Raw genomic sequence first — 25466 nt, 5'->3', positions numbered from 1 at the left:
ACGGGTACACACGTGCACACACACACACATGCGCCCTCTGTAGGGATCCTTCCGGCATTCAGGGAAAGAGACCACAGGACTCAGTCTTTTAATTTTTATAAAAACCCTCAACCTGGGGCTGGCCAGAGGGCGGAGGGCTGCAGTGTTTTTCCTAACGGAATCGAAGAGAGCTCCAGAGACTGGGCCAGCTCCTGGAAGCCCAGAGAGGCAGCAGCTTTGACAGTATGTTAGAGCTGAAGGCAGTGCGGGGCCTCTAGCTCCAAGCGAGAGGCTGGGAGCAGCCACACCAGCCCTGTCCCTACCTGTGGACAGAGGGCCCGGCCGGCTTGGGGCAGCCGCCTCCAGAATCCCCAAACCTAGTCCTGGAGAGACACCTTCACAAAGAGGGTGGCAGAAGGGTGCTGGTCTCCGTTCTTGGACAAGAGGTGGACGTGGCGGTATCCTGGCAGGTGGATGGGCAGGAAAGAACACACGGAGAGTTCCGGTCACTGGATGAGGATGCTTCAAGGGACAAGGGCCGAGCGCAAGAGACCGCAGGCCCTGCCTCCCCGACCTCGCTGTCTCCCCCCCTCAACACACACTCACCCTGCTTGAGGCTGCCCAAGGGGATGGTGCTCTGGCCAATGAAGTCGTTCTTAGAGGAGGCGTCATAATCCTCCACCAAGAAGCGCACGAGGGCGAGCTCAGGCACAACCACCTCGAACTCAAACTCTGTGTCCCACCACGGGTTGAAACCTAGGGGTGCAAGCACCGCGTCAGCAGCGTGGACGCCAGCTCCGGCGGGGGGGCCCGCCCAGGCCCCGCAGGTACCGTTATTGGTGACCACAGCCGTCTGGCGGCTCGCCGTGTCCCGGCCCACGCCGTGGATCTCCACCGTCACCTTGGGGTCCACGATTGAATTCTTATTCTTGTTGACTTTTGGCAGCTGCTGCCCGGAGATGACCTGAGGAAAGGCAGGGGACCAATGAGGGGTCGGGAATGGTGGTGAGGGAGGAGGGAGGCCCACAGGCTCCTGTCCCTCCCGTGGCCGGCCATACCCTGACACTGAGCCGCTTCCGGGTCCACCAGGGCCCCTGAGCCAGAGCACGCGAGTTAAAGGTCGAGTTCGGGTCTCGCAGGAAGGCAGGCTTCAGCACGTACCCGCAGGCCCCGTTGTCCTGGAAGCGGCCCTGGTACACATCCATCTCTGGGCCAGGTGTCTGGAAATTGAGGGCCACTGGAGGCGAGACAGAGCAGTCACAGGCTGTAGGCTGGTCTCCGGGGCCCCAGAGCCCGGCCTGCTCAGGGTAGACTGAGGCCTTAGAGGCCCATGGGGAGGCAGAAGCAGGGCCCAGTGCCACTCCAGTGCCTGCTGCCCCCCTGCCACCCTCCCTGACCCACCACACCAGCCTCACGTTTTATTGCTGGTGCCAGGATGCAAAGCCCTAGTGTGCTCACCATGAGGTTTCAGACACTGTGACTTGCTGGCAGGGGGATTATTTTCAAACCGAACCCACAACGCGCTGTGTCTGGCCCCTGGTCCTCTGGACCGAAACCCTCACCCAGGCCTCCTCCCAGGCCCCGCCGGCCCATACCGATCTGGCAGCCCCCGTTCCACATCTCCACGGGGCTGTAGTTGGAGGAGTCCGTTCTCCACCCAGCAGGGTAGATCCTGCTCAGGTGAGTCACATTGTGGCGAACAAAGCTGTTTCCTGAGAAGGTGTAGGTGGTCAGAAGTGCACACCCCCCCGGGGAGCCCAGGACCCCCCCCAACCCCCCCCACCAGCTCTATCTGGTGCCGACTCTGCCAGGCCCCGAGCAGGGGGAGCCAGGCCTGACCGGTCCAAACGGTCAGACAGATGGACAGCACCCTGAGGGTGCAGGGCCGGGGCTCACCTGATTCTTGGAGCAGTCGGAGGGCGCGGTTCTCAGAGAAGGACACCATCTCATAGAAAGCCTGCCCTGGGGTGCCGGGGCCGGAGAAGCCCCCAAAGTGGACACTCTTGCAGTAAATGACCATATCGGAGAGCTCCTTCACTAGCCTGAGCTTGTCCTCCTGGGGGCCATGGGGAGGCCCCGGTTAGATTCAGAGGTTGGGGCAGGTGGGCACTGAGAGAGCCAGAAACCCAGACACGGAGACAGAGGGAGACAGACAGAGAGAGGGGGGGCAGAGGGTCTGAGTGGCAGCCACAGAGAACTGAGACCAGGCAAACATCCCATGATGGGGGAGGTCCCCGGGGCTGACCCCTCCCCCACAACTCCCCCTCGAACCCTGGGCTTGTGCTGCACTCGGCTCCTCACTGCCTCGTCCTCCATCTCAGCAGCCTCATCCTCATCAGACACGACAGTGGCTTCAGGGCCACCCTCCCCGCCAGGGGGCAGGAGCCCCCCAAGCTTCTTCCCCTTCAGCAAGATCTTCCCCTTCAGTTGCTAAGAGTGGAGAAGCAGCTGGTCAAGACCAAGCCAACGGGCCTCCCGGCCAGTCCCCCCTGTCCTCTCATATGGGTACCCCCGTGCCCACCGCGAACCTCAGGGGAAGGCAGGCTGGTAGTGGCCCCGTCCAGCGGCCGGTCCAAGAGCATGGGGCCCAGGATGGTGCGCAGGTGTCGCGCCATCACACGCTGTTGCTCCAGGCTGCAATGGTTCTCCAGGGACAGGATGACGGGGTAGGGGGACGCCTGGAGGCCCCAGGGCAGGTTAGGAGGGGGGTGCCGCCCTTACTACGGCCCTCCTCACCCGCCAGGAGCGCGCCCACCTTGAAGGCGTAGTCCCTGATAGCCCTGAGCACGTCGCAGAGGAGGATCTTGGAGGTGAACGTGTAGCCGTGGTAGATGATCGGCTCCAGGTTGGGGCCGTCCCAGCAGTCGAGCTCCAGGCAGCGGCAGCCCTTGCACAGCGCCCTGCGGGTAGGCGTGGCGGCTAGGCCCTCCGACCCCGCCCCGGCCCGGGCCCGCCCCGCCCCAAGGCTGCCCCGGCCCCGCCCCGCCCCGCCCCGCCCCGCCCCCGGGCCCCACCGGATGTAGGCTTCGGTGCTGCTGGGCCCGGTGAGCTGGTCTTCCAGCAGGTAGGTGTTGTGCGAGGAGGACATCAGGTAGTGGCTGAGCGGCTGGCCCATGTCCTGGTAGACCCGCCGATGCGCCAGGCTGAAGGCGCTGCCGTCGGCGGACAGCAGGTACATGAGGAAGCCGTCCTTGGTCATCTGCCGCTGCGCCTTGGCTGCGAGGGAGGAGGCCGGCACCAATCAGAGCTCTGGAGGCCAGCCGCCTCCCGGAGACCTTCGGGAGGAGCCCCCTGCTCTCCCCGCCTCCCTGTCCCGAGCTCGCCCTGGACGTCTCTCGGAAGAGGTAAGTCTGGTAAATCATCAGGCTGTCATTACCCCAGAGTGGGGCTCTGTCTCTCCCTCCACCTCCCACCACCTTCTCTGTCCCCCACACCGAGGCCCCCTCCTCAGTCTGCCTCCTCCTCCTCCTCTGGGCCTCTAGACTGAAGCACAGGGAGGGGCCCAGAATGGGCACAAAGAAGGAAGCAGGAAAAGGGTTTGTTTTGCCAGCCTCCTCTCCTGTTTCCTGGAGGACCCTCAAACCCCTCTGGAGAAGGACCCGAGAGAGGGGGAGTGATGCTGGAGTCCTGTCTCCCATCTGCTTGCCTTCATGGGGCAGGCTGAGGCACCCCCCTTCCCTCCAGCTCCTGACACTCCCCAGGCGTCTCCCAGCCAGTGTAGACCCAGGGAGTGCAGGCTGAAGGCCCCAGCCAGGCCCTCACCCGTCTCGCTGGGTTCATAGCGCTCAATGAGAGAGAGGGCCAGCGCAGGCCCCGCCGCCTCCTCCCGCTGCTGGTGCTGCAGGAACGTCACTAACTGATCCACCGACAGCGTCTCCCTGGAGCCTGCGGCCTCCGCAAAGGTGCGGTCAATCTCCTCCCGCTGGGTCAGCATCTTGTAGAAGGCCTCGATCTCCTCATCCTCCAGCGAGTCTGTCTGGGAGCGGTCACATTCCTGCAAGGCCACGTGGGCCGGGCTCAGAGCATGCTCCCCACTAGGGCCTAGGGCCCACTGCCACACAGAAGCAGCCCTCACTCCCTGCCTCACCCTGAAGATCCTCCGGGCATAGCTGTCGTCCACCTGGATGTTGAGCTCCTTTAGGAAGTTCTGCAGCTCCTTGAAGCTCATCTTGTTGTCCTTGTTTTTGTCAGCTTTTCGCAAGCAAGAGTGAATCCAGCTGGGCAAGAAGTAAGGAAAGAAAGAACCCAGGAGCCCGGATACCCCCACGGTCCCAGCTAGAGCCATGTTTCAAGCCCAGGGTGAAGTCCTGGGTCCAGGTGGACCGAGACCACCCACAGACAAAGCCCCCTGCAGGTGCAGCTGCACATCAGCATCCCAGGGACAAGATCCGATGGGCTCTTCGGAGGAAATGTTACATCCTATTAAGGGGTCTATCTTCCGTTGGCTGGATTTGAACCTTTTCACATTTCTCAAGACATTTATTTTCTCACTGTGGAAGAGTTCGCTCATAGACAACTTAGAAAATGCAGAAAGTAGGGGCGCCTGGGTGGCTCAGTCGGTCAAGTGTCTGACTCTCGATTTCGGCTCAGGTCCTCATCTCACCGACGTGGGATCAAACCCCATATCGGGCTCCACACTGAGCATGGAGCCTGCTTAAGGTTCTCTCTCCCTCTCTCTCTCTCTCTGCCCCTCTCCCCAGCTAGTACTCTCTCTCTCTCTCTCTCAAAATAAATAAACTTTAAAAAAAATGCAGAAAGTAAACAAATCCCCCATAGTTGTATCACCCACAGATAATTACTGTTACCATCTCAAGGTTTGTCCTGGTTTCCAATACATCATTGTTAGCCAACTTGACTAAAGCACGTGAAGCTTACTTTATAGGAAACATCAAAACTTTAAGCCACAGATGAGAAGGTGAGGATATCACAAGCAAAAAACAAAGCCCAGCTCATGCTGTCACGATGGGGGCACTGAGGCCCCCACCTCTCCCGTCTGTCCCCTCTCCCCTTAGACTAGACCTGGAGAAGTCAAGAAAGAGGAGCCCCACAGTACATTCCACAGAAATTAGAGAACAAAGACAACGGCCATAATTTTTAAAAACCAACAGCAGGTTTTTAGAAAAAGTCGCAAAGGAAACAACTTTACACAATTCTGAGGGTCAAAGAAAGAAAAAATAAAGTCCAGAAAACAGTACGATGACCCTAACAACTAAATGAGAGAAGGACATGAACTGACCTTTTACAGACGTTCTTGGTAATCAAAGAGACCAACAATTTGCAAATGAGCTGCGGTTTCTTAAACTGTAAGATCAGCAATTTCAAAGTATGTTGCTTTGAAGGCACGCGGGGGTGAGGTGACACGGACACTCCCATCTTGCACTTGGACAAAGGAAATCAGTTCAACCCTTAGGAATGTGGTGTAGAGATACAGCTAACGTCTACACGTCTACATCATTTGACTCACTAATTCCACTTCTAGGAATCGATTCGTAAGGAAATACTCCTACTAAATACTGAAAGGTTTTATGAACATAGTTCTTTGCCATGTTACTTGTAGTAGTGGAAGACTAAAAATAAACGTTCACCGCTAAAAGAATGGAGCGCTAACTTATAGGGCATCTACTCATGGAATATTATAGTCGTTACAGCTGTTTATGGGGAAAGAATTATGACGTAATGTTACACGGAAAGTGGATACAAATGTATGATCTCCACTATTTTTGGCAAATGCATCATGAGGCAAATTGAAATGCAGAGAAGATTGGGGGCAGAACCCAAATCAGCAGTTTCTGAAGGAGATGGGTTTTGGGGGCCTTTAAAATTTCATTCTAACATAGCCATATTTTATGTATATATTTACATGAGAAAATAATTAGGGCAGAATTCTAGGTAAAAAAAAAAAAAAGAAAATCACGTTCAGAGTGGTCCAGCCAAGCATGAGGTCCCCATGCCAACTGCTATCCCGTAGGCTGGAAGGGGTTTATGACCTTGAGGTCTGGGCAGCAGAATCCTCCAGAGGGCAGAAGCCTGTCCAAGCACAAACCTGTACTACAGAATTGGACTTTTAAGAAAGCTCAAAAAGGTTGAAAAAAAAATTTTTTTAAAAAGGGGCGCCTGGGTGGCGCAGTCGGTTAAGCGTCCGACTTCAGCCAGGTCACGATCTCGCGGTCCGTGAGTTCGAGCCCCGCGTCGGGCTCTGGGCTGATGGCTCAGAGCCTGGAGCCTGTTTCCGATTCTGTGTCTCCCTCTCTCTCTGCCCCTCCCCCGTTCATGCTCTGTCTCTCTCTGTCCCAAAAATAAATAAACGTTGAAAAAAAAAATTTAAAAAAAGAAAGCTCAAAATCAGGTAGATATAGCCTTGAGAAAAAACACTTAAAACTCTGAACTGCTGAAAATCAGAGAGTAAGGAAATTTAAATGTGTAACTTACACTCTGAAAATGACAACACCATGTTGAAAGAAACTAAGGAAGACCCATATAAATGGAAAGATACCCATATTTACAGATCACAACACTTGATTTGTTAAATGGGGAATACTCTCCAGATTGATCTACAGATTCAACACAACCCCTATCAGAATCATGCTGGCCACTTTGCGGAAACTGATCCTAAAATTTATATGGGGCATCAAGGGATCCAGGATAGTCCAAATAATCGCACAAAAAAAAAAAAAAAAGAAAAGAAAAGAAAAGAAAAGGGGCGCCTGGGTGGCTCACTTGGTTGAGCGGCCGACTTCGGCTCAGGTCATGATCTCGCGGTCCGTGAGTTCTAGCCCCGCGTCGGGCTCTGTGCTGACAGCTCAGAGCCTGGAGCCTGCTTCAGATTCTGTGTCTCCCTCTCTCTCTGACCCTCCCCCGTTCATGCTCTGTCTCTCTCTGTCTCAAAAATAAAATAAACGTTAAAAAAAAAAAAAGAAAAGAAAAGAAAAAGAAATTTGGAAGACTCACACGTCCTGATTTCAAAACTTAGTACATGAACTAACTTGGATTTTAAATAAATAAATAAAACAAAAAAACTTAGTACAAAGTTATGGTAACTGAAATGTGGTGCATGCATATGTATAGATAAATGGAATAAAACTGAGTCATTAAATAAACCCTCCTGTTTATGGTCAACTGATTTTTGATGAGGCTGTAAATACAGTTCAATGAGGAAAGAACAATCTTTTCAACAAATGGTGCTGGAGCAGCTACCTACACGCAAAGAAATGAAGCTGGACCCCCCCCCCCCACATCATGCCACAAAAACAAATTCAAAATGAATCAGAGACCTGGGGTGCTTGGCTGTCTCTGTTCATAGAGCACGTGACCCTTAGTCTCAGGGTTGTGAGTTCAAGTCCCACACTGGGCGTGGAGCATCCTTAAAATGAAAAAGAAAAAAAAACACCTAAATGTAATAGCTAAAACTATAAAACTTTTAGAGGAAAACATAAGAGTAAATGTTTGTGACTTTGGGTTAAGCAAAGCCTTCTTCGATATAACATCAAAAGTCACATCAACGAAAGCAAAAAGTAGCTGAATTAGGCTTCACCAAAACTAAAAACTTGTGCTTCAAATACCATCGAGAAAAAGAAAAGAATCTCCAAAATAGGAGAAATTATTTGCAAAGCATAACCGAGCTGAGGCTTGTGTCTAGAATATATAAATAACTCTTAGAACTCAATCATAAAAAGACAAAGAGCCCCAGTGACAAACTGGGCCAGGGATCTGAGTAAACATTTCTCCAGAGAAGATGGCAGAAAAGCACATTAAAAAAAACCCAAAAAACAAAACAAAAAAACACTCCACATCATGAATGAAATGCAAATCAAAACCACAATAAGATACCTATCAGAAACCCAAACAAACCAAAACACAAACCCCAGAAAATAGCAAGTGTGTTGAAGACTTGGAGAAAAATCAGAATCCTTGTGCACTGTCGGTGGCAATGCAAAGTAGTACAAACACTATGGAAGCCAGTATGGTGGTTCCTCAAAAAGCTGAAAGTAGAGGGGCGCCTGGGTGGCGCAGTCGGTTAAGCGTCCGACTTCAGCCAGGTCACGATCTCGCGGTCCGTGAGTTCGAGCCCCGCGTCGGGCTCTGGGCTGATGGCTCGGAGCCTGGAGCCTGTTTCCGATTCTGTGTCTCCCTCTCTCTCTGCCCCTCCCCCGTTCATGCTCTGTCTCTCTCTGTCCCAAAAATAAAATAAAAAAAACGTTGGAAAAAAAAAAAAAAGCTGAAAGTAGAATTGTCATATGATCTAGCAGCTCTCCCTCTGCGTCTATACCCCCAGAGAACTGAAGGCAGGGTCTAAAGAGGTATGCCCAGAGTGGCATTACTCACAACAGTGAAAAGGTGGAAGCAACCAGGTGTCCCTCAGTGGATGAATGGATGAACAAAATGTGGTCTGTGCAGACAATGGACTATCATTATTCCACCTTAAAAAGAATGGAAACTGTGACGCATGCTACAACGTAGATAAATCTTAAGGACGTTATCCTAAGTGAAATGAGCCAGTTGTGAAAAGACAAATCCTGTATGATTCTACTTATCTGAGGTTCCTAGGGTGGTCGAATTCATAGAGACAGAAAGGAGAACGGTGGTTGCTGGGGGCTGGGGAGTGGGGATTGGAGGTGGGAGGATGGCAAGTTGTTTAATGGATGTAGAATTTCAGTTTTACAAGACGAGAAAAAACTCTGAATGTTGATTGCACGACAACGGGAATGTACTCAACACTACTACGGTAGTTGAAGGCGGTAAATTTTATGTTACGTATATTTTACCACAATTAAATTTTTTTTAAAAAAGATCCATTTAATGGGGCGCCTGGGTGGCTCAGTTGGTTAAGCGACCAACTTCGGCTCAGGTCATGATCTTGCAGTTTGTGAGTTTGAGCCCCACGTCAGGCTCTGTGCTGATGGCTCAGAGCCTGGAGCCTGCTTCGGATTCTATCTCCCCCTCTCTCTGCCCCTCCCCTGCTCACGCTCTGTGTCTCTCTGTCTCTCAATAATAAATAAACATTAAAAATTTTTTTTTTCGAAGATCCATTTAAAAAAGAGCTTAATAGGGGCACCGGGCTGGCTCAGTCAGTAGAGCGTGCGACTCTTGATCTCAGGGTTGTGAGTTTGAGCCCCATGTTGGGTGTAGAGATTACTTAAAAATAAAATCTTTTTTTTTTTAAGAGCTTAACAACACAAAATGGGCAAAGGATCTAACGGATATTTCTTCAAGGAAGATATACAAATGACCAATAAACACATGTAAAGATACCCGACATCATTAGCTATCAAGGAAATGCAAAGCAAAACCACAATGATGCCGCTTTATACCCACAAAGCTGGCTACAGTAAAAAAAGATAGTAACAAGCCTTAGCGAAGATGTGAAAAGTTGGAACCCTCATACACTGCTGGTGAGAATGTAAATTTCCTCATTGGAGAACAGTTCAGCAATTCCTCGAAAGGTTAAACATACGGTTACCATAAGACTTATAAATTGTAGGTATATACCACATGAAACTTCTACACAAATGTTCATAGCAGCATTGGTCCATAAAAGCTCCAAAGTGGAAACCCAAATGTCCATCAACTACTGAATGGATAAAGAAACTGGGGAATAACCATGCCACGGAATGTTATTCAGCCATAAGAAGGAATGAAGTCCTGATTCATCCATTCAGCATGGATTCGCCTGAAAAACATGCTCAGTGAGAGAAGCCAGTCACAAAAGACTGTATCTTGTACTTACATGAGATGCCCAGAAAAAGGCAGACGTATAAAGCCAAAATGTAGATTAGTGGTTGTCTAGGGCCTGGGGGGTCATGGGGAGATGGGGAGTGGCTGCTAAGGGGTGTGGGGTTTCTTTTTAAGGTGATGAAATGTTGTAAAATTACTTCCGACTCTGTGAATATACTAAACAGCATTAACTTGTGCACTTTAAGCAGGTGAATTACACGGTATGTGAATTATATGCCAATAAAACTGTCATTAAAAGAGGGGACTGGAGCTGGCTCCTCCCTAACCCTATGTACCAGGAGCCTGATCACTTTGAATCCTAGGCTAGCATGTTGTGCACCCAGACTTGGAAGTGAATTTGTTTTAAGCCCACAGGCTGGCCTGCACACCAGGCCCCGGGAAACTTGGGCCCCACTCCCCCCAGAATGGCACAGGGGATACCAGGGCCTCCCAAATTCCCAGAGAGAAAAAATGTGGTAACTCCAGGAAACATGCTTAAAACACCCAAGGCACGGCCTCTCGTGGAAGCAGGCTGCTGCCGTTAGCCTCACCTGTGCTGGTTATTGGCGGGGAGAAGAGGGGACATTGGGGGGTGCACAGTGTAGACCAAACAGGGCTCCAGGTACCTTTCCTGCCTCCCTTCAGCTAAGGACTGAACTGTGTTCCCCCAAGTTAATACGGTGAAGCCCTAACCCCCAATATGATGGCATCTGGGGATCCGTCTTGGGGGGCTTAGATGAGGTCACGAGGTGGAGCCCTCATGATGGAATTCGTGCCCTTATGAGAGGACACACCAGGGATCGTGTTGACTCTCTCTCTCTCTCTCTGCCATGTGAGGACACAGTGACAAGGCAGTCACCCACAAGCCAGGAAGAGTGCTGTCATCAGAACCCAACCATGCTGGCAACCAGACCTCGGACCTCCAGCCTCCAGAACTGTGAGAAAGTGAACTTCTGTTGTTTAAGCCCCCAGGCTATGCTATTTTGGTGCGACGGCCCCATCTGGGTATCTTCCGGCCCCATCTGGGTATCTTCCGTTCCCATGTTGCCCTGGGGATGGCCAAAGCCAGTATCCACAGGCTGGGCCAGGGCCCACTGCCACCAAAAGGATACTGCTGCAGCTTCTGCCGCTGGTCCATGGAGCCCGAGTGGTGGATGATCTTGCGCAGACCCTGCACCCAGTGCCGGGCGTCAGCTGGCGATGGGGCGATGAGGTCTAGTGTATTGCGCTGGTCCTTGAAGACGATGGAGAAGCAGCGGTCCTCGGGCACGTCGCGGGCATACTTCTCCAGGCCCTCCGTGCGGTGCCCCATCCGCACCTCCTGAATGTCCTCAATGGAGACTGCAAAAAGGGGACAGGTGGCAGAGAGAGCTACGAGGCCAGTCCCTGCCCCCGATGGGCCCAAGGCACAGCGTAGGGGCCGTTAGAGCCGGGGCTGGAGCTCTACGATCCAGAGACAAGGAGAGGGACAGGAGGACAGACGAGGCGGCACAGAAGGGAGGAAGGAGGCCAGAGACTGAGGTGTTGGAAGAACGTGAGACACAACTGTGGTGCGCAGCGGAAACGCACAGGGAGGGACAGAGGGAGAGGCCGACCTCGGAGAGGGGCACCTGGGACCCCAGCCCTGCTCTTTCTGGACTGGGAGGGTGTAGGACCCCTAGGAGAGTACTGGGGCCGGACAGGGCTTTCAGAGATGGGGGAGACCACTCTGGAGCTTGGAGCCTGCGACAGACAGGAGGCCACAAACCCTCCTCATTGCCCTTGACTTTGTACCGTCTTCCCCTCAGACAGCCATGAGAGCCTCCAGGCCCCTCTCCTGACCATCCAGGAGACAGAAGCCATCATGGCCCTGAGGTGTGGGTGCAGAGGGAGAAGTGCTTGCGTTGGAGCGTAGACAGGGCCTTGCCCTGCATGTGTCTGTGTGTGTCCTGACCTCAGAGAACCCCTTGGCAAGGAGGGTGCAGGAAGGCCGTGGCCCTCTAGGACCCCAAGGGGTGCCCCTTAGGAGTCTGAGGGAGTACACCATTCTGTCCTCAGAAGCTGGGGGGAAAGGCCTCCCGTCACATTCAAGCCTTCCAAGCTTCAGGGAGCAGCAAGCCCCTGCCTCCCTACTACCCCCAGTGTGTCCTCCCTGGCCTGGCCGTGAGCCAGTCCCACCAGCTGGGCTCACGCTAAGCTGTCCAGCATCAAGGTTCAGGCTCTCCCCTGCCCCACCCGCGTCCTGAGCCATCCACATCCATCTGTCTCGGGTCCTAGACCAGCTCTGGCTACAAGCTCACCTCTCCTCCCGGTGCCTGCCTGCACCCTGAGTGCCCAGACGCCTCCCAGCCACCTACCTACAAGCCCTAGGTGTATGACATGTGCCTCCGCCTGGGCAGCAGGCTCTGATGGCCAGACACGTGAGCCCTAGGCCATCTGGGGTGCTGGGGGTACCTGTGCTTAATCCCTCTGCCCATGGCTTCCTGTGCCGGCGAGGCTCACCCCAGCGGCAGGCAGCTGACCCAGGCTGGGGTGACAACAGGAAACCTGAGCTGTGGAGCTGGGCCAGCACCCCCACCCGCACCAGAGAGAGATTCCAGATGCCTCCGCTGCTGATAATGCCTTGTCTGCCTCTGGGAGCCAGAGTGGGGGGAGTGTGGTAGTGGAAGGGTCAGGGGAAACTTAGCAGGAAGCAGAGGCAGAGAGAACTGGGGGCGCGGCTCCCCTCCTCCCTCACCTGGCCTCAGCTTCCCCGAGGACAGAGCGCATTTGGGGCCAACAGTCTCGCTGCTCACCCAGAGAAGGGAAGCAGCCAACACGGGTGCTCAGCCCGAGAGCTGTCTCGGTGTCTCTGTCACGGAAGAGAGCCTCTTCTAGCCATGTTCCTCACCTGAGCACACCTGGTGCCTGACCCCCCACCTGTCACCCCTGCAGCCCCTCTGCCCAGGCCCCTCACTTGTGCCCCTTCCTCGTCCTCCCCTCTGCATCTTTGCTCACGCTGGTCTCCGGCCTGGGATGCCCCTCCTGCCCTCGTGTTCACAGCTGTCCCAGGATGAGGGGCTCGTCTCCCCAGCCCAGGTCCCCTACCCCTGTCTCCACCCCCCCCCCCCCCCCCCCCCCCCCGCCCACCGCCACCAAGTGCTGGGCACACAAGTGTACTGGCTGCTGTGCGGGCTCTCGGGAATCCCCAGGGCTCAGAGAACAAGATGCCCCGTTCCCACCATGCCGCGCCCCCCCCCCCCCCCCACCAGCATCTAACAGGAAGCCCCGTATCAGGGCAGAGGCCTATGAAGGAGACTGGCTGGTGCCACGGACAGGAAAGGTCTGGGTCGCTTCCATGCTGTGCGGCTGACGTGCACTCGGGTGGTTTTTTGAGAGACTTCAGGCTCCATCCGTTCCAAGCCGACCCTGCCCTGCTCAGAAACCCGGGGCCCACAGCCCCAAGGCCCTAGCCCAGCTCCCCATCCGACCCTGCTCCTGCCCCGCCTCACCTCCGGCCCTGCTACAGGCCACAGGGGCACCAGGCCATACTTTCTCAGCTTACTACCTCAGTTTCCCGAGGCCGGCAAACCCTCCCTGGGCACCCTCAGCGGGCAGGCCCTCCGCTTCCTGCTGTCCCCCCTCCCACCCCGGGCCTGTCGCCCGTGTCTGATCTCACTCCCAGCCGACTGACCCTGTCTCCGTGTGCCCCCTCCCCCACCCTGCCACTGCCACAGCCAAAGGCAGGGATCTGGGTTGTGTGGAATCCAACGGCAGCGATGTTCCTGCGTGGTCCAACACAACAGTCACCCGCCGCATGTGGCTATTTAGATATAAAATAGTTAAAATTCAGTAGAATTAAGAATTCAGTTCCTTAGTCACCCCAGCCACGTTGCCAGTGCTTGATGGCCATAGGTAGCCGGTGGACCTCTACTGGACAGCACAGATCTAGAACGTTCCTGTTACCAAAGACAGTTTTTTTGGGGTAGCACTGATCTAAAAATTTCCCACCACGTAAAGATGCGGAGGGGAACGCCCGTGTTGCAGAGCCTTTAGGGCATTCTGTGTTAAGAGGTAGCTGTCTCTGTGAGGGCTTGCTGGAGGCGCTCTCCGTTTACAGGCCTGAGGCTTGGGTTCCTGGGCCTTTTCAGAAGCTGCCAGAAAACCCTCAGGCCCAACACCCTCAAGGGAACTGCCCAGCGAAGGGCTCTCTCTGCTCCACCCCACCTCTTCGCTATGGCCCCAGTCCCCAGGGAGGAACCGCCTCCCGCAGCCCCACCTCATATCCTGGCCACTGACACCAGGAAGGGCCTTATCTGCACCCCGGACTTTGGGCCTGGCTTGTGGCCTCATTACACCTGGAGTCAAACTCCACCCAACTTCCCTCCCTCCCACATCTGTCTCAGTGGATACCCTGTGAGTTCAGACAACACTTCCAGCAACCTCCCTACTTCTGAGCCGGACCTTCCCATCTGTGGTCGTGTTTATACACCCCTACCCCCCAAAGGCCTCGCCATCTGTGGTCCTCCGTGACCACCCTCTCTGGCCCAGACTAGGCCTCAGTTTCCCTATCGGTGATTTAACAAACTCTTCTCCGCCACCCTTGCCAACTTTCAGTCTCCCCACATCTGGTCCCGGTTGTGTGACCGACCCGGGCCCCACCAGGCCAGGCCTGGGCTTCCCTATTTGGGGTCCCGGTCCAGGATTGACCGTCCCCCACTCCCTGCCCCAACCAGCATCAGTTTCCCCACGCAAGCACAGGCTCCCCACTCTGCTCCCACCCTGGGATACTCACACAGCTGGGACTCTGGGGTCCGCATGACCTTGCGGGACTCCTGCCAGATGGTCTTGCAGTCTTCCTGCAACTTGTAGAAACGCTCCCTCCGCCATGAGTTGGACTTCACCTTCAGGAGCTGGCCGCCCTTCAGCAGTACCTGTAGGTCCTCATCATCCTGTAGGCCTAGGGGACAGAGCTGGTGAGATGCCATTGCCTCCAGTGTCCCTGCTGCCACCGGACCCGTGCTAGCTACTCCCACCTCTGGACCCTTTCGGAGCCCGCTTCTCACCAGCCTCCTCCTCAGCTCTTGGTTCCCTTCTCCCACCTTCACCCAAGCTCCAGCCTGATCCTGGAGCCCTGCCTCCTCCAGGAAGTCATCTCTGACTGCCAGCTGAGGCCATGTAAACCTCAGGACACCCGCCCACTGAACGCCACACTTTATACACCGTGACCTGCCACCCACAGCTGAATGGACAAAGGGAAAGCAGCTAATTCACGAACATCTGGTTCCTGAGGGTTTTTAGGTGTCCTGGGACACCTAGAAAATGGCCTTAAGACAAAGTATGCCCCTCCTGGTCATACTTAGGGATCAGACTGATCTGAAGGAAGCGGGGACCAAAATATCAGGAAGGGCAGGAAAGAAAAGGTCTTGAGGTCAGAACAGTTGTAGTTCTTGGTGTCAACATTATGGTTGCAGTAGGGGCCTTGTGTCGTCCCTGCCTCCCTCACCCCTGCTGCCCCCACCCTAACTTGCACCTGCTCGAGTAGGTCTCTGATCCTTGCCCCCAGGGAGACCAATGAGCCCACTGGGCCCTATGTTTGGCCTGCTGGGATGCCCCTGTCTCTCCCTGCCCGCTTCATCTCTGAGTGTCCTGGGTCGGGGAACCTCAGCGTATCATAGCCCTGAGGCACAGCACAGCCTTCTCAGCAGCTGAGGCAAGACCTGGTCCAGGGCGCCAAGTGAGGACCAGAACCCTGGCTGCACGGCCCCTCCTGCCCAGCTGTCTTCAGACACACAGGCTGGCTTGCGTGGCGGGGGCTCCCAAAGATATAATGCCCTTTGTCCTACCAGCTCCAAGCAGGAGGCACCAAAGGGGCACGAGGCCTGGCTCCCCGGGAGCCCTCATCCCCAAGCAGACCCTGTATCAACTGTGATCGGGGAGAGACCACTCCCCACCTTAATGACCCATCAACGTAATACAGAGATAAATGCGTCTAGATCTGTATCTGTCACCCAAGCCAGAGGCAGTCCAGCAGCCAGCTCCGTTCAGAGGCAATCGGCCATCTCCCCTCACTCTGTCCCCCAAACTAAAACTAGGTGGCCCTTCGGCAGTCCTTATCCTTCTGCTCCAGCAGAGTGGTGACATCAGGGACCACGTGGGTCCAGTCTGAGGGGCCTGTGACTACGCCCATAAGCTTTGCTTTTCCGAGCCCAGATCCGCAGCGCCTGATAGGCTCTCCAGCTTTATCCACGCTCCCGCTCCCCCCACCCCGACCAGCCTTCCCCACACCCCCACAATTCCTACAGAACCTTCTGGACCACTTCCCCAGGCCTCAGCCACCCTTACCCTCCCTATCCCTCCCTGATCTCCTGCCTCCACTGGGGACAGTACCCAGTGCTGAAATCCCCCCCCCACCCCGCCCCATGGCTTTAGGCAGCTCCCCTCTGTCTCTGGGCTTCTGTTCCCCCATCAGCACTGGGTCAGAACAGCATAGGAAGAGGCGTCTGTGGGCCTCCTCAGAGGTGTCTGTCTGATGTGCCTTCTCCCTCCTTTGTCCCAAGTCTCCCCACACTTCTGGGAGACCCCGCTGGGAGACCCTTGGTGTGAGCAGTCCTACTTCAGCCCCTGGGGAGGGTCCATGCAGGAAAAGGGGGCTCCTGCAGGAAGTCCTAAACTGTCGGCTGTGTCTGTGGCATTGAAACAAGAGGAAGGGGGAAGGGAGTTCCCGGATGCCCGAAGGGAGTCCCCCAGCCTCCACTGGGGCATTCATTCCGCTGTCCTTTCTGAGGCTGAGGCAGGACTGCCAGGGGCCTCTCCGGACCCTCTGCCTGGCCCCCGCGCCCAAGCCGGGCACTCATCGGGGCCAGCCGCTGCCAGCACCACAGATGGTAATGGGGGGACGGGGTCGGACAGTCGAAGGTGAGCCCCACCCTCCGGCCCTGGAAAACACCGTGAGGAGATGACATGTTCATCCTGTCCTGGAGCCGAGCCGTGGCCCTGTCTGCGGTCAGGCAGAGATAAGTCCCCCGGCTGCCGACGTGGCTTCCGGAACACGGACCTCAGCCCCAAGGTGGGCCTTGATAATCGCCACTGCCTCCTGGGCCATTAGCAAACCTGGGCAGGCACCCCTACCTCTGAGCCTCACCTGCGGCCCTTTTGTCTCTGAGGCCTCCGGGCTGCCCGCCCCACCACTTTTCCTCCCTGAGCACCCGGAAAGTCTAGGGACACCCCGCGCCCAGCCCCGCCTGCTCATCTGTGGTACCTTCTCCTCCTGAGAAGGGGCCTCTGAGCTCAGGGGCCCCTGGGCTGATCTGCAGCCTGCCCCGGCTGGCTACATGCAGCGAGGTGGCCTCTGTGAGTACGGAGGGTGCTGTGGGTGCCAAGAGGCTGAGGGGGGTGCCAGGAATCCTGCCCCCATGCACCTAGGGTGATGCATAATGGAGACAAATCGGGTCTGGGACCCACGGCAATGCACAGCTATACAATCACACACTGCCGTCCTCAACATCGCCAGAACATCGTCATAACAACGATAATAATAGCAGCCACCATAACATTAATGGTCAGGATTTGACTAAGATACTGATCTTAGCACGTGTATTTAATCTCCCCAACAACCCTATGAAGAAGGCACTATCATTACTCCCATTTTACAGATGAGGAAACTGAGGCTCAAGGAAGTTACACAGTGGAGTCAGGACTCAGAAGCCTGCCCAAGGGTTAGTGCTAAGAAACACTGCCTTATGTTGTCACTACTCAGGCACAATGAGTAATGTTACAAAGAGCACTGTCAGAAAATCCACGTAACACATACTGTAACACAGAAAAACAGAATCGATCACCTGGGACACGCGCAGTCACACGGCATCACACTGGATCAGACGCTGTCACACTGGTGCCACGGTGTCACACACATGTTACATCTCATCGCTGCTGCACAGTGGCCCCACGTGCCGCACGAGGGACAGAATCACCACTAGGTCACACATTGGGTCACCCAATGTCACATTTGTCACTCACATTTGCACAGCATCACACTGGATCACGTAGTCTCAAACAATCATCTCACTGGGTTACAGAGCCATTACCCTGGGCCACATACCTAGTAATGCCTCAGAAATCTGTAAACAGGAGGGGCTAGGGGTGGCAAGGAGGGCACTTTGGAGGGGCTCAGGTAGATCAGAAGAGGTAACCAGTCCCCCCATACTCACTCCACACGCCATCCCTGCAAACACAGCCCCACCGTGGCTCTCACTCACAGAAGCACTGAACATGTCCAATCAAAGGATCGAAGGCAGGAATCCCGAGCTCAGGGACATACGGTCTACCCACATCGTGTCCCAGCTGCCTTCGGAGCTAGGTGCCCTCCTGGTCCCTTACCCAGCCTCTGCCCGTTGAGCGCTGCCACCTTGAGGCTCTGCTCCTGCAGGTAGAGCTCTCTGGAGCGGGTCCGGCTGCGGATTCCTAGGCATTGCATGACGCTCCCCGGTGCCTCTGCCGCCACCGAGCCTGGCCCGGGACAGCAAAGCCTCTAGAAAGCCCTGGCCGTGGGGGCGGAAGCACCGCCCCGAGGGGAGCAGGGGAGGAGTCCGGGCGTGGGGGCGGGGCCAGAATCCAGAAGGAGGGGCTAACCTGGAAGGGCGGAGCCTCGGCCCTAGAGGCGGGGCGTGAGAGAAATCTGGGCTGAAAGGGGCGGAGGCAGACCCTAAGAGACGTGGCCAGTCCCGGGGGGGCGGGACCTTCGCCCCCGGGGGGGCGGGCCCCAGGCGGGGAGAGGAGGAGCCAGAGAGGCGGGAGTGGGACAAATCCGTAACCCAGGAAGCAGATCTGTGGCGAAAGCCACAGCCCAGAAAGCTGATAGGGGGCGGAGCCACAGCCCCAGAAGCTGGGGTCGGGGGGCGAAGGAAAGGAACCGGGTCTGGGAAGCAACTTGGAGGCAGAGCCTCACTCAAGGGGCGGAGCCGAGGTCCAGAGGGCAGACCAGGGGAGGGTAAACCGCCCTAAAAACGCGGGGTTCGCGCAGGGAAGGGAGGAATTTCGGCTTTGGAGGCGGTGTCCACCGGGGAAACACCTGCTGGGGGCCGGGCGAAGGACCAGAAGCTGGAGCGAGATTGAGCAGAGGAGGGGAGACTGGGTGGCGGCGGCCCCCGCGGACGAGTCTAGGAAGACGGGATGGGGCGGGTTAAGGAGGAGCCTGGGCTGGAGCCTGGGGCAGACCACCAAGCCTGCCAAGTATTTTACCTCAATTACTCAACGAATTCATTGTAATTCAGCCGGCTGTTGCCTCGCTTGTGAACCTCAGGCGGGCCTGTTTTCTTTTCTCGGTTTCTCCACCAGAGTGGGGTCATCTCCACGGTTGCGAACGCGAATGGAATTCTTGAAAAAGGGCTGATCTTAAAAATGAGCCCATTCACGCAGGCTTGCTTTGATTAACAGACGAGAACTACCGCAACTTTATACAAAACTGGGCCGCCAGTGTGCTCGGGAACAGTGGGACCTTTCATGGAAGTTACAACTTCTCTTTCATGCATCCAGCCCCTACTGTGTGCCAAGGTCAGAACACCACCCAGAGGCCTGACTCACCCTTCTTTTACTCTCCGCCTCTGAATAGTTCCTCCATTCGCCTCACTGCAGCTCCAGTCACCAGCGCGGGCAGTGAGTCACCCTCAAAGCCAGCCATTAGCACAGCCAAGCAAAGCAATACTAACAATAAACTGAAGCGCACAGTGATTTGCCTAAGGTCACGTCACAGAGAGTAAGTGCATCGTGAGAACGTGTGTTGGTGTAGATGAGCTGAAATACCGGCACAGGCAAGTTGTTCTTTATTTGGAGGGGAGCGGGCAGAGGGCAAGGTAAGCCTGTTTTAGAGAAACCACACAAGGGTTCTCATTCAGAGGACCAAGGACCACCCCCCACCCCCAGGGCCTATGGATAGAATCACACTTCAGTGTAATTTGCTTCCTTCGAATGCTCATGTGTTTTCTTTTATGCACTTAAACACGTGACCCTGAGGAGGCGTCCACAGGCTTCATCTGACCGCCAAAGTGACCTATGGCACAAAATGTTAGGATCAGCGTGGATCGGTGTGCCTGTGGGGTATGGGCCTGGAACTCCGGAGACAGGCAGGTTTGAAGCATAACTGAGGTGAACAGGGGGCCGGCCACCCCCACCTGCTATGATGGCTCTGGAACCGTTATCTCTTGAGGGCACCGGCTTTTTTGCCCACCTGGAGCTCCTATGCCCGTAAGTGCCTGGTCCTTACGACATCCCCTGCAAATTGATGTTGTATACCATGGGTGAAAAGAAAGGGCCCAGAGAGGCAAAAAGACTTGCTCAGGGTCATAACATAAAGAGATGCGAAATGAGGACTGGAGCCCAGGGTTCCTGGGGCCCAGACGGGGGCCCTCCTACAGCCTGCCTTCCGCTTTCGCAAATGCCAGTTGTAGAGCGGGGCAGGGTGGATTTGGTGCAGGAAAAGTTGGTAAAGGTGGATGTGTTCCGTGAGGGGAGGGGCTGGGAGGTAGTATCCTTTCGGGCACATTTGGGGAGCTGCTGGAGAGGCCTGGCTAGAATGGAGACAGCAGGGGTAGTGGAGGAGGGGAAGGAGGCCAGGGGACTGGAGCATCAGTCGGAGGGCTCCAGAGGCACCAGAAAGAGCCCCTTGGTTCTCGAGTCCCGTTCTGGTCACAATTTTCCTAGCAAGGGACTATCTTATGGTGCCCCCTCATCTCCCAAAGAACGCACAGGGCATGATCACTTGGGGGTGAACCTCCTGCAGAAACGTAGCCCCTGCTGAGTACCAGGCACTGCTTCCATTGCCTTATACATATTACCGCATTCAGTCCTTACCGCAAGCCTGTGAGGTAGGTAGCATTCTTATCCCCTATTTTGCTGAGGAAACTGAGGCACAAAGAAATCAAGGGATCTGTCTGAGATGAAAAAGTCAAGGCTTGAACTCACATAGCCTGCCTCCAGAATGCAGGCCTATAGACTACACTTCATCCGCATGCATCTGGGGTGAGGACGTAAGGGACATCTCCTATCTAGGTAGGCTGTGTGGCGCCCTCCCCCCACCCCCAACCCCGACCCCGGGCCAATGGAGGGGGCCTTTCTGCAGCAGACTGCCAACTGCCCAAACCAGATGGTGTGGTCCTACAGCACATGTCCAGTGCTGGGGGGCACAAAATATGAAAGGGATGCAGCGTGGACAATCTGGAACAGCACAGGTCACAGTGACCGCCCCTTCCCACCATCAATTCTCCTTGACAGGTTCTTGCTTCCTGATTTGGTTTGTAGCAGGGGGGACAAAGGTAATTAAGGGACGCAATTCTGGGTGATGTGCTAGAAGTAGGAGGGCCTTCAGAGAAACGATTTAGGATTGTAGTGTTCATGACGGCCCCACAGGAAGGGCTGGACAGAGTGAGGCATTTGGGAGGCAGGTCTCAAACCGAAGGGGCCAGTGCGGCCAAACCCACGCCACAGTCCCTCCACTTCCTCTCCGGGGAAGACACCAGGGAAGAGATATTGCACAAAGGCACAGATGCCCGAGAATGGAGCCCATTCCAACATGAGCTGGGCCAGAGGCGACCAGAGGGCTTGCAGGAGGAGGAGACCTGAGGGTGAGACAGGCATGGCAGACGTGGCAGTCTGCAGGGTAGAGGGCACTAACCAAGGGATGAGAGAGAAAGCAGAGGTCTCTACTCTGGGGCTCTGAACCATCCAGCCTCCCTTTCGGCCAGTCTGGCAGAAAGGAGGAGAGAAGAGGGAGCACTGGAAAGGGGGCAGGAACCCCATGACCCAGCTGGACGACATTGCCTGGCGGAGCCCAGGCTACCAGTGTGAGGGTAACAGCTCTGGGCGCTGAGCAAAGGTCTCTTTGGGCCATGGAGACCACGTGCAGGCCAACTGGGAAACAGGACAGACTGGGGGCTGGCTGAAAAGAACATCTCCTATCCCCCTGAAATCCAGGGGGTCTCTAGTGGTCAGCTGGAGGGCTCTGCCTTTCTCCTTCCCATCTATTATCTCCCTGTATGGTTTAGATGGTTGAGTGGTGGGCACTGAAGCCTCCAACCCCAGGGACGCCAGAGAACGCCGAGTTATGGTTAAGCAGTGATGGGCGTGAAGGGCAGGGTTTGCTGAACTGGCAGATGATCTCAGGAGCCAGGAGGACAAGATACCCTTATGAGTGGGTGAGTCCCCAGGGCGGAGCAAAGAATGCCAGACCAGGTTGAGGGTCCTGCCGTGCCAGAAGACCGCCAAGGCCCTGAAGTGGGGGAGCCCACCGCTGCCTTTTCTCCGGGAGGGACAGCAATATGGCCAGGAGCCGGCCCAGACTGTTTCCCCGGTGGGTCGGAGGGCCAGGACTCGGCTGGACAAAGGGTGAAGCGGCAGGCAGTGCGCGGTGAGACTTGGCCCGGCCCCGCCAGGAGGGTGCGCGGTTACGAGGGTCGCGCTGCTCCTTCCAGCTGGTGCATCGCTGACCAGGATTTCTGCGCGGGGCAGTTACGGCCGCCCAGCCCGAACTTGCACCCCTCCTCCTCTCCTTCCCTCCCCGCTCCTGGCACACCTCCGCCTCTCCTTCCCTCCCCCTCCTCCCCGCGCCACACCCGCTCGGCCAGACGCGGTCCAGGCACGCCTGGGATTTGGGGAGCCTCTCGGGCAGCCGGGACGGGGCGGGGAAAACTTGGTTATTTCGTGGATGCTGGTTCCGTCCCTCCTCGGCCCCTCCGTGCGCAGCCGACCAGAGAGCCCAGCCTTCTGAGACCAGAAAAAAGGCAGAATCTTTCAGGCAGAGTCGGGGGTAGCCTTCAGGGAAGTCTTCAGAGTCACGACCCCCCCCCCCCCCCACCTCCGGCCAGATCTGGGGGACAAGCCTGGAGACGCCCAAGGTCTTGCGGGGCAGTCCCACCCCGAGAGTCCTGGGCCGAGATTTCCCCAATGCAACAAAAGGGCCGAGAGGCGGGCCCGGGGCGGGGCGGAGGGCAGCCGGAGGAGCCTCGGGCCCCCCGCCCAGGGCCGGGAACGGCTTTCCGCGGGGGTCGGCCCGCTCGGGGTCTGCCCGCACGCCAGCCAGGAACTCACCGTGCAGGGTCAGGAAGTCCCGGCCCGAGTCCATGCCCGACGGGCGGCGCAGCGGGAGGGGGCGCCGCGCGACACACGTGCGCGGCGACTGCGCCGATGGCCTCGGGTCCGAGCCGAGTAAGGTGGAGGGACCCGAAGGGACTGCGGTGGGAGGAGACCGGAGGTGGGCCCGGGACACCGCCCCGCCCCCTGGACCCGCCAACCCGCGTCTCTCCCCGCCCCCTCCAGGGCATCGGGGAGGGCCGAGGTGGGGGCCGAGCAGCCCTCCCCCAACCCTGGCCCAGGCTAGTGGGCGCGTCCCGGCCAGAAATAGCCAGATTCCTCCCGCTTCCTCCGCCGCCGCCACCCACAGGCCGCGGGCCCTGTCATTACCGCGGGCGGCCCGGCCCCACGCCCTACTTGTAGGCGCCTCTCCAGGGTTGGGGTGATGCTCGAAAGAATCGCGTCATTCTGGGGAAAGGACCGCGTAGCTTCCGACGCCCAGCCGGGCTGCTGCGAAAGGGAGCCTGGGCGGCCGGGCGGCCAGCAGAGGTTCCCCAGAGCTGTACTTTCCCTTCTGCAAAATGGGTGCACGGGCACGGGTTAGGAGGTCCTCGGAGAGGTATGCCTGAACCTCGTCCGAAGGAGGGTACCCTCTTCTCTCGATGGGAAGTTTCTAACCCCAAGAGTGCCTTTGGTGAGGGCTGGGACTCAGGCAGGGAAAGTTTACAGCAATTAGATGCAGGGAGCTCACCTTTGAGCCTCTCACACCCCAACCCCCTGGCGCTCTGTGCAGTAGAGTGGAGGGACGGGACCTAGGGTGGGGTTACATCTCCAGGGTCCTTTCTTTGGGTAGCTTCCCAAGGGGCTGTCTGAACAAGAGGCCCTTATGGTCTCTTGTATCCCCTCAAGTCTTGCAACCCAGACACCCTCTTTATAGGGTACCCAGATACCGCCCCCCTCCCCAGAAAGTCCAGGAATCCTGCTGCCTATCACCCTTTGGGAGAGCCTCCAGAAGGCCTCCCAGGATGAAGGGTGCCGGGCCCACCAGTGAATCATCCAGGCTTCCTGGGCTGGTAAAGCCGATGTGAGAGTCTGGCGGAAGCCCGTTGGACCCCTCTTGGAGGAGGACGAGGCCTGGCTCACCTCAATCCTTCCTCTTCCCAGCCAACCGGGCCTAGGTGGCCTTGAATACCTCAGGGAGGGGTGTAAGCCAGAGGGCAGATCTTCCTGTTCTGACGGCTGAGACTAGGTCGGAACTTCCAGACTTTGGAGAGCCCCCTCCCCGCCTGGGCCTCCTGCACATAGAGAAGGTCTAGTCCTTTGGCACTGAGTTCAGTGGTCCTGTCCTTCAGTAGGAGCACCGCCCGCCCCTGCCCCTGGCAGGCCTGTCAGAGCCCTCCTTGGTTTCCCTTCCAGTCTGGGATGAGCAAGCCCACACCGGCAGGCTTCACTTTGGAGCCCCCGCCTGGGGGCAGGGTGGATGAGGGGGTCCTTTCTCTGCCCTCACATCTGTCTCTCTCTCTCAATTCTAGGCTAGAACGCATGTCCCCAGGCCTGCCCTTTGGGGAACACTGACTTTCCCAGGGGGCCCACAATACCCTCTACTCAGCAAGTCAGGCCTCCTCAAGCCCTGTTCCTCTTTCCAGGCAGAGACCTGCTGAAATTCTGACACCAGCAGTTGCCTTGGCTTCATCTCAAGCATCATTCCTATTTATTCACGTCACCTCCCAGCTCTGAGCCCCAGGCTCTAAACTAGAGCGTTATTTAGGACCTTCGCCTCTCCCTCTGCCCAGGTGCCTTGGGTGGGGGGGGGCGCTGCAGCCAGGCTCTTCCTTTACGTACCCCAGACCCACCCCACTCAGGCCCTCGTCTGGCATCTGGCCCAAGCAGAGGAGCTGAAGCCTCCTCCCTGGCCTGAGATTAGGCATGGCTGACTCAGAGTTGGCACAGGCAACCAGGTTCTGCCAGAAAAGAGGGCTGGGCGACGCCCTGCTCAGAGCAACCAGGCTGCCGCCCTGACCTGTGGGTCAGTCTACACTCCGGGGTACTGTCCTCACCTCCCCTGTCGGCCCCTCCCTCTCTCACAGGCTGGGAGGCACTCCGCCTGCCTGTGCGGGGAGTATAGCTATTCGTCTTTGGAGGGGAGGGAGCCTGGAGGGCCTAGCATGAGGCTTTGTGCCCAACCACAAACCTCTGCCCTAAACAAGCAGGGCCCTCTGTGGGCCCAGCCCTGGCCTGGCGCCTGAATTACCCTCCCCGAAACCCAGCTCTCAGTTACCTCTGCAAGATGCCCTGAGATCCTGGTGACTCACAGGACTTCTGGCAAGCTCAGTGTGCAGAGAGGGGCCGTGCGTGGCCAACCATGTTGTCCTGTGGTGGAGTTTCAGGCATCTTGCCACCTCAGTGGACCATCCTGTCTTCAGTGTGTGTGGGGGGGGGAGGGGTGCAGGAGAAGGGGGCTTCTGGGATGACTGCAGACAGGGGACACCTAGTGAGACCTAGTGTTAGGGTCGTGCCTACTTCCAGTCACTTCCCAGGCCGGTCCACCACTATTCATTCTAGAGGCCTGGGGAGGGAGAGGATCAAACCTGAATGTCAACTTTCGGGACTGTCGGCTCCTCTGTGCTTCAGGACTGGCCCCGCCCACCCCATTCCCCAGAAATGCAAACCTAGGCAACTTTGAGTAGGTGTGGCGGTTTATTCCACCCTTCCTGGTCTTAGAAGCCCCTGCCCCAAGGCACGGGGATGAGGGGCTC

At 56.6% G+C, this 25466-nt stretch overlaps 1 protein-coding gene and 1 long non-coding RNA gene across 8 annotated transcripts; one reads left to right on the top strand and one right to left on the bottom strand.

Annotated features, from left to right (window-relative positions):
* Nucleotides 1-80: 80 nt before the first annotated feature.
* PLCD1 (phospholipase C delta 1) lies at nucleotides 81-22885 on the bottom strand. 7 transcript variants are annotated; one of them, XM_011286235.4, is made up of 16 exons: nucleotides 18889-20691; nucleotides 18028-18806; nucleotides 14444-14608; nucleotides 10803-11031; nucleotides 4067-4196; nucleotides 3742-3973; nucleotides 2994-3195; nucleotides 2735-2879; nucleotides 2508-2657; nucleotides 2251-2409; nucleotides 1876-2035; nucleotides 1575-1691; nucleotides 1038-1216; nucleotides 811-943; nucleotides 586-735; nucleotides 81-442 (listed from the first exon to the last, which is right to left on the bottom strand). In XM_011286235.4, the coding sequence occupies exons 2-16, from the start codon at nucleotides 18122-18124 to the stop codon at nucleotides 357-359; spliced, it is 2334 nt and encodes a 777-aa protein (XP_011284537.2). In that variant the 5' UTR covers nucleotides 18125-18806; nucleotides 18889-20691; the 3' UTR covers nucleotides 81-356. The 7 variants fall into 7 exon arrangements, with proteins under 7 accessions (XP_011284537.2, XP_011284540.2, XP_044893824.1 ...); XM_011286238.4 differs by lacking the exons at nucleotides 18028-18806; nucleotides 18889-20691 and adding an exon at nucleotides 22729-22777; XM_045037889.1 differs by having other exon boundaries at nucleotides 18028-20691.
* LOC109491600 lies at nucleotides 3184-9952 on the top strand. Its single transcript, XR_002145083.2, has 2 exons — nucleotides 3184-3323; nucleotides 9141-9952. It is a non-coding gene; the product is annotated as an uncharacterized LOC109491600 (long non-coding RNA).
* Nucleotides 22886-25466: the final 2581 nt, after the last annotated feature.

This window comes from Felis catus, chromosome C2 (assembly GCF_018350175.1).
Source record: "Felis catus isolate Fca126 chromosome C2, F.catus_Fca126_mat1.0, whole genome shotgun sequence".
In the NCBI taxonomy this organism is placed as follows: domain Eukaryota; kingdom Metazoa; phylum Chordata; class Mammalia; order Carnivora; family Felidae; genus Felis; species Felis catus.
This window is presented reverse-complemented; position numbering and strand designations above follow the sequence as displayed.